Source organism: Cydia splendana, chromosome 5, assembly GCF_910591565.1.
Source record: "Cydia splendana chromosome 5, ilCydSple1.2, whole genome shotgun sequence".
Lineage (NCBI taxonomy): Eukaryota > Metazoa > Arthropoda > Insecta > Lepidoptera > Tortricidae > Cydia > Cydia splendana.
The window spans coordinates 23,180,640-23,189,361 of NC_085964.1; the positions used below are offsets into that span (position 1 = coordinate 23,180,640).

An 8,722-nucleotide genomic window follows, 5' to 3' on the forward strand; every position below is an offset into this window, starting at 1 on the left:
GATGATAAGGTGAATAAATTGTATTATTCAATTTAATAAAACAGTTTTATTTTCAATTACATCTGTTTATTATTTTATTTATTTTGCTTAAAACTTAAATAGTATCCAGTTATTGATTTAGCAGTTTTACATAATTATGAATCAAGGTAAATAAATTACTTCCTGACAAGTTTTACCTTGAAAGTAATATTTACTATCAATTTAGAGTTTTTAATATATTTAATATTTTAAATATTATACATTTATCTAACATCAGAAGTGGGATTGTATCCAGCTACACTACATATATACTTATATAATTTCAGTCGAATTTGGAAGCTGTGTGAAGCCTTCTGAAAGCTGTCTCCGGTGCTCGCGGAAGAGACAAGGACATCGCTTTGCCCACCTTTGACCCCGCTACAAGCGACAGTGGAGCAGATTCCTGGTGTACCACGAAGCTATCGTCAAGCAGAAAGATATGTAGCAACTGTTATATGTTTAAAACAATGTGCAATTATTCGTCAGATTGGCCGAGCGATTTTTGGAAAGTTTATCAAACAGTAAGCTATGTACATGTTATGTAGGTAAATGTTTTATTTTTGGTATTTTATTTTGGCATTTATGATTCTTTGTTTCTGATAGACTAATTGGGTATCCGCTGGTTGGTCATATACTTGGTGTCAATTGTCTCACTAGCAGCGGGTGAATGTAATTGGCATGTCTAGGTATTTGGCAATACCCTCACAACACTTATTTGGTATCCGCTGGTCGGTCATATACTTGGTGTCAATTGTCTCACTAGCAGCGGGTGAATGTAATTGGCATGTCTAGGTATTTGGCAATACCCACACATTCGCTGGTTTGACTAGTGATAACATGTCTATTCAAGCTGATCATATATTGATTACACAATGTGTGTAAATTAGCATTATTTACTTATTTACATTTTATTTTTCATTTATTTGCTTACATTTATGTACATAGTTGTCTGGTCTTTAAGTAACAATATAATTGTCTCAATACATGATGCCCATATCAGGTGTGGCAATAAATAAATACATTTTTATCCTTATAAATTGATCCTATTTTGTACTTCGGGAACGAAGTACATGTCAGTATGGCCGTGTTAGAATATTGTTATTCTATGTACAAATTGTATTACGTATTAAACTGACCTGTTTCTCTTTGACGATAATATATTACACTATTTAAACACTTAACACAACATCACGTGAATTTTACAGAATTTGCTATTTATGTGGGTAGGTACGATACGAAACCACCGTTGACAAGAGAAACAGTAAGTCTGTTAACTTAGTACTTAAATTTGTAAACTACTTTGAAGTAATTATATTTTGAATTAATATTACTAATTAATAATTATGTATAACGGAGTTTATTGAAAATATATTCTAATAGTTTTATTCTGCATGATTCGATAAATGGACTGGAATGAGAAACTACTTCTGTGACGTCACTTATCGAATGACAAGTGGCATGATCAACCAGTTGCCAGGTAGAAATGGGTATAAAAGGGACCGACCGATCCATTATTGATCATTCTGATTCTGATTCTGCATTCTGCCTTGCCCTGCAGCACTGAGTTAATCATCGCCAAAGGAATATTGAAAGTTAAGTAAATACTATGTTGGTAATTATTGTAATAATTATGTACCTACTTGATTAATTAGATGGATTAATTAATAAATAATTAATTAAATAATCTCTTACTGAATTATAAACTAATAGTGGATGTTTATATTAGTTGTTGATGATAAGGTGAATAAATTGTATTATTCAATTTAATAAAACAGTTTTATTTTCAATTACATCTGTTTATTATTTTATTTATTTTGCTTAAAACTTAAATAGTATCCAGTTATTGATTTAGCAGTTTTACATAATTATGAATCAAGGTAAATAAATTACTTCCTGACAAGTTTTACCTTGAAAGTAATATTTACTATCAATTTAGAGTTTTTAATATATTTAATATTTTAAATATTATACATTTATCTAACAGCCGTATCTTTTTTTTTACGTTAACTTAGAAGTTTAATTTTTTTACAACTTCAAGACTTTCAAGAGCCTGTAGACCTGAGTATTTGGTTGTAATTTCAACTTGAAACCTCAACGCGTTGACAGACGGACGGATAGACAGACAGACAGACGGACGGACAGACAGACGGACAACAAAGTGATCCTATATAAGGTATCCGTTTATTTACAAGCTTTTATTTACTTTCACCTGACCGTTGTCCGTCTGTAATCAAATCTTGCAAGTTAAATTTGATCCACTTCCCGGTTTCCGATTGAGCTGAAATTTTGCATGCATGTATAAATCGGATGACAATGCAATATTATGGTACCATCGAGCTGATCTGATGAAGGAGACAGGAGGTGGCCATAGGAACTCTGTGATGAAACAGCGCACCCTAATCTAGAATGGTCTCGATGAGTATTAGTTGTCTGTCGTAAGAAAAGTACGGTCAGCGATAAAAGCTTGTACCAAAAATGAAATTTTTGCCAAAAACTTATTCCTTTTGAGGTACGGAATCTTAAATAATATGTTTATTAAAATGTATTGATTTATTAACAGTAACGGTGTTATTAATTTAAATTTTACTGCACATTAAAAAGTGAACAGATCAAGAACAAATGGCTAACTTAATTCCAGAAGGCATTCTCTTAGACAAGCTAATGTCGAGTGAGATTGGTGAAGCATGAAAATGCGTCAGTAGTTTTTGAGTTTACCGCGAACATACAGACAGACTTGGCGGGGGACTTTGATTTATAAAGTGTAGTGATTTACATACTTTTTGCAGGCGTTCGTATTCAAATGGAGGACCATTATACTACAGAGGATCGGTCTTTTTGGCATGCATATGATCCGCTAACAGCGCTAAACAGGCTCTGTAAGATGAAGTTGGTTGGAGACGATAGGGTGTCATTCATGAAGTGGACTGGAAAACTGGGGCCATCGGTTGTGGCAGTTGGATGTGAATGCGAGGACGATCTTAGGATGCTCGAATACTGCCCTAATTTAGACTTTTTAACGGTATGTGTATGTATGACATTGACAACATGAGCGCTTGCCATCATTAGCATGTCGTGACGATATTCTAAAGTCTCATCACTAAAGCGGCTTTTAAGTTTTTGCAGTTTTCTCTTGTTATTAAAAAGGCGTATTATACAAGGGCTGCGATGCCTGCGATATCTATTGCTTGTTATGTAAATACACGATACCCTCTAATATCCTCTTTCTAGGCTGGCTATTGTGACTGACAGATATCCAAATTAATGGAACCCTACTCTAATAAAAAAAAAACATATAAACATAATTTATTCAAAAAACACGTATTTCATGGTTACAGTCATATAAAACAAAGACTTAAAAATAGTGATAGTTTACATGTGCCTGAACTAGGATTGCCTGTGTTTCAGGCGTGAAGTATGGGAAACATTGTTCAAACTAATTAAGCACATGCTTAGGCTGTTTTTTTAGGGTTCCGTACCCAAAGGGTAAAACGGGACCCTATTACTAAGACTTCGCTGTCCGTCCGTCCGTCCGTCCGTCCGTCCGTCCGTCTGTCACCAGGCTGTATCTCACGAACCGTGATAGCTAGACAGTTGAAATTTTCACAGATGATGTATTTCTGTTGCCGCTATAACAACAAATACTAAAAACAGAATAAAATAAAGATTTAAATGGGGCTCCCATACAACAAACGTGATTTTTGACCAAAGTTAAGCAACGTCGGGAGTGGTCAGTATTTGGATGGGTGACCGTTTTTTTTTTGCTTTTTTTTTGTTTTTTTTTGCATTATGGTACGGAACCCTTCGTGCGCGAGTCCGACTCGCACTTGCCCGGTTTTATTTAATTCATTAATTTGCGTTGTTTTAGATAACAGCAGCACACATAACAGAAGAGATAATACTAAAAAATCAATGCGAAAGTTTTAACTGGTTGCAAAGGCTTCGGTTTCAATACTTTCAATATGGCCATTCTGTAAGTATCTAGAATTTTGAAGGTTTGTTTTGAGTTGGGTCTTTAAAAAGTCGTTCTTTGTGTGTTGCATGCAAATGCTTTAAAGCATATACACAATTTAAAGCAAATTGAGCTGCCGAAATTAACACATACTAAATAATCCGAGTACCCCACTTTCTATGTGGTCTTTACTGCCTTACCCCTAGCTAGAGTGTTCCCATCCCTCGCCCGCTATGACAACGCGCTGAACCATGCGAGGTGAAGGTATATTCCCATTTGTCCCCGCCCCACGTGACCGCCGGCATACACGAGGCGGGGAGATGTATCATATGAATGCTATTCCCATCTGTGTTCGACGGGGAAAAATGGGGATACACTGAGGCGAAAGTGGCTGAGGCTTGAGCTTATAGAAGATTAATTAATATCTAAAACCATTTGTTTCAGGTAACCGATCGTTGTATCAGCCCATACACGACTAACTTAAAAGAATTAGAAATCCACAGGATTAAAAAATTCACTGGTCAATGCCTCATGACTACACCTTCCAGCCTAGAGTCTCTGGTTATTAGTTTTTGTCCTGATTTTGAGCTGCGGCACTTACTAGCAGCTGAGAACTTAAGTCTGCTGAGAAAACTAGAGATCAGCGGTGCCAAGAGAGAAATGTACAGTGAAATACACTTAGTTCTCGATAAAATGCCCAAATTAGAATATGTAACGATGAATTATTCAGTTCTGAGAAGTGAGGTGTTCTTCGAGTCCGTCTGTCGGTTGAAGAACTTGTATCATTTGCACGTCAACTTTAAAGCGAATGACGGGGATTTGGAGGCTGTGACGCGTTGCTGCCCGCAGCTGCGGTCTTTGGCGATGATGAGGTGCATGGGTGAGTTATTCTACTCCCGTAAAACTCTGAAATGTTAAAACAAGTGGCTCAATAGGCTGTAGGCCTCGTGAAGCCATTACAGAACAAAACAAAATTAGCGGAGAATCGCTTTTAAAATAAATTTTAACACAATATGGAGAGTATAATCTGCATTTAAAAAAGTTATACATAGTAACTAGCCAAATGATTGTTGGTATTTAATAAACTTTGCTTACGCATGTGTGTGCCACAGATGTGACGGGGCGCGGCGTTAGAGCTGTGTGTGAGCACGCAGGAGCACGTCTCTCGGGGCTCGGTTTAGCCAGCAGTCAGGTCACGGACGACGATGTGGTGGCCTGTGTACGCGCCTGCCCCAAGCTTAAGGTACATTAAGGGGCCCACAGATTACCAGTTCGCCGGACGATATCAGCCTGTCAGTTGTTCGGAGCTGTCAAATTTTGCGCTTAACTGACAGGCTGATATCGTCCGGCGAACTGGTAATCAGTGGGCCCCTTTAAACTTAAGACCGTACTATTCTCCGGACTTTGATTGGCTTCGATTAATGATTATCATTTATCACTTTGGCTACCAAGTACGATACAATTTTCAATTACTTTATTACCGCAGTTTATTACTAACTACATTTCATCTAGGTATTCTAGGTACGTGTGTTTTTACCAGCTTTGATTTAGTTTCACCTGTTTGTATGTTGGTACTCGATGAGTACTAGTTGACTATTGAAAGAATGGCAATCAACGCTTTTTGGCAAACTTTAGTAACTTTACTAAGTAAATATGATGTAATGTAAAAGCTTAGTATACTTGGATGAAAATAATGAACTCTCAAGCAAATAACTTGAATAAAAATAAGAATAATTTCATTTATTCATGGCAAACTAAAACTACATTTCATACAAACGTATTACAAAAATAATATTACTTAATATTATTACTTGCTTACAGCGATTGGACGTGAAGTACTGCTATAAGCTTACTGCGGAGCTGTTGCCGCGCGTGGCAACCGCCCGCCGGGAGATGTACGCGGGGCGGCCGTTGCGTATGCGTGTCATAGGCACTAACGTGTACTCATGGCCCAATGAGGTTAGTAATCACTAATCAGAGTCCTACAGTTACCCTACGTTAAGTAAGTGGTTGTGTAATACGACGTTGGGGCCTTTGCTGATAAATATTACAATTACACTACGGTAGGCATTGGTTGTATCCACATGAAGGCCCTAGGCTAGGCAGCAGTTGTTTGTTAATCTTCTCTGTATCATTCCAATTTTAGTATATGTACTGCCGAAGCAAGTACACTTACTATACACTCTAATTTGTATATATACTAACCGCACTTCGAAACTTCGTAAGCGAGATTTATGTTTTTTGAGATTTAAATTGAGAAAATGTTGGTAAAATACATTTTTTTAAATTTATTAATAAATTTTATAGTTATAGCTAGTAGATTTATAAGTTACTTTTAAAAAATATTATGATTATATCCGGAATAATCGAGAAAATAACTATAACTTCGATGTTTGGAGACAGTAACGCCATCTAGTGACGCCACAAGCAAACTCAACTGGTATTGTTGGGCATCAGTACCACAGCCAATGTTGGTAAATGCGATATTTGTGCTCACTGGGCCAACGAATGTTATCGTTGTTTAGCCACCGGTACCAAAATACACAAAGGCCCATTGTTAGGCGTCAGTGCCACAGCCAATGTTGGTAAATACGATATTTGTCATCATTGGGCCATCGGATGATATCTTTGACTAGCCAACGTTACCAAAATACACAAAGGCCCATTGTTGGGCATCCGTGCCACAGCCAATGTTGGTAAATGCGGTATTCGTCACCATTGGGCCAACGAATGTTATCGTTGTTTAGCGAACGGTAGCAAAATACACAAAGGCCCATTGTTGGGCCTCAATGCTACAGCCAATGTTGGTAAATACGATATTTGTCGTCATTGGGCCATCGTATGATATCGTTGATTAGCCAACGTTACCAAAATAAACAAAGGCCCATTGTTGGGCATCAGTGCCACAGTCAATGTTGGTAAATGCGATATTTGTCATTATTGGGCCATCGGATGATATCGTTGATAAGCCAACGTTACCAAAATACACAAAGGCCCATTGTTGGGCATCAATGCTACAGTCAATGTTGGTAAATGCGATATTTGTCGTCATTGGGCCATCGGATGATATCGTTGACTAGCCAACGTTACCAAAATAAACAAAGGCTTGTTGTTGGGCATCAATGCTGCAGCCAATGTTGGTAAATGTGATAATTGTCGTCATTGGGCCATCGGATGATATCGTTGATTAGCCAACGTTACCAAAATAAACAAAGGCTCATTATTGGGCATCAGTGCCACAGCCAATGTTGGTAAATGCGATTTTTGTCATCATTGGGCCATCGGGTGATATCGTTGATTAGCCAACGTTAGCAAAATACACAAAGGTCCATTGTTGGGCATCAATGCTACAGCCAATGTTGGTAAATGCGATATTTGTCGTCATTGGGCCATCGGATGATATCGTCGATTAGCCAACGTTACCAAAATAAACAAAGGCCCATTGTTGGGTATCAGTGCCACAGCCAATGTTGGTAAATGCGATATTTGACATCATTGGGCCATCGGATGATATCCTTGACTAGCCAACGTTACCAAAATACACAAAGGCCCATTGTTGGGCATCCGTGCCACAGCCAATGTTGGTAAATGCGGTATTCGTCACCATTGGGCCAACGAATGTTATCGTTGTTTAGCGAACGGTAGCAAAATACACAAAGGCCCATTGTTGGGCATCACTGCCACTGCCAATGTTGGTACATGCGATATATGTCATCATTGGGCCAACGAATATTATTGTTGTTTAGCCAACGGTACCAAAATACACAAAGGCCCATTGTTGGGCATCTGTGCCACAGCGAATGTTGGTAAATGCGATGGTGGGCCAATACAAAATTAATGTTGGCTACGGAACGAACCTCATCCCAACGTTTTCCCTACCGTTGGCACCGTGAGCCCCAACGAAAATGCTACTAGGGTTGTTGACAAAATAGCTATTTACGATACAAGTGCGAAAAAGAGGAATTTCGAAACGAGTGGCGATAAATTATAACACGACCGAAGGGAGTGTTTTAATTCGACACGAGTTGCGAATTACTTATTCGTACGATTGTACAACGTTTTACAGTACATATATAGCCCTTTAAACTTTTGACATATACACGAAAAGTGCTGTTTCTCGCACTAGTGCGGAAAAGTAGGACCATATGTACTGTAAAGTATTTTACTTTTCTGACCTTTCTTTCCAGGTACCGTATGAAGAGCTTCGAATTACACACGGTGGCTTAATTCGTTAGGCAATCCGTTCCAGAATTCCACACCTGAAGAAACCTGTTGGGTATTTTCTGACAATTCAAAATCCCGTAAGTATACTTTGTCTGTATCAGTATTCTGTTTTGTACACATTACCTACCTACTGACGTCCCCGCCGCGTGTCTGTCTGTATGTATGTATGTTCGCGATAAACTCAACGGATTTTCATGCGGTTTTCACTTACCAAGAGAGTGATTCTTGAGGAAGGTGTAGGTATGATTTGTTAATGTTTACCCGTGCGAAACCGGGCTGGGTCGCAAGTCATTAACATTACTTATGATTCTCTTATCGTATTAGAAGCACGAATTTGTCTTAAACTTTACACACCTACTCGTAAAAATCAATTAATATTTATGAATGTAATAGTAATGCTATTTCCCGCTCGAGATAATAGCCAACGTAAACAAATTAAAACGAACGAACCGCAACACAAGGACGGAACGGAAATTAATACTTCAAAATAGCTCTAATCTGCTCGACTATAAAATATTCAGCGAATGTGAG

The 8,722-nt window shown here is 38.0% G+C and overlaps 1 protein-coding gene across 1 annotated transcript; it reads left to right on the plus strand.

Annotated features, from left to right (window-relative positions):
- Nucleotides 1–2,810: 2,810 nt before the first annotated feature.
- Nucleotides 2,811–8,268, plus strand: LOC134790304 (uncharacterized). The gene is made up of 6 exons (XM_063761078.1): nt 2,811–3,037; nt 3,884–3,988; nt 4,412–4,847; nt 5,080–5,210; nt 5,789–5,926; nt 8,155–8,268. Exons 1-6 carry the CDS (start codon nt 2,819–2,821, stop codon nt 8,200–8,202), a joined length of 1,077 nt encoding a protein of 358 aa, XP_063617148.1. The 5' UTR covers nt 2,811–2,818; the 3' UTR covers nt 8,203–8,268.
- The last annotated feature ends 454 nt before the right edge of the window (nt 8,269–8,722 follow it).

Excerpts from the sequence above, each read along its gene's own strand:
- LOC134790304 (XM_063761078.1), top strand. The coding sequence starts at position 2,819 with ATGGAGGACCATTATACTACAGAGGATCGGTCTTTTTGGCATGCATAT. Across the intron at positions 4,848-5,079 it reads GGCGATGATGAGGTGCATGG|ATGTGACGGGGCGCGGCGTT; the intron begins GTGAGTTATTCT and ends TGTGTGCCACAG. Across the intron at positions 5,927-8,154 it reads TGTACTCATGGCCCAATGAG|GTACCGTATGAAGAGCTTCG; the intron begins GTTAGTAATCAC and ends CTTTCTTTCCAG.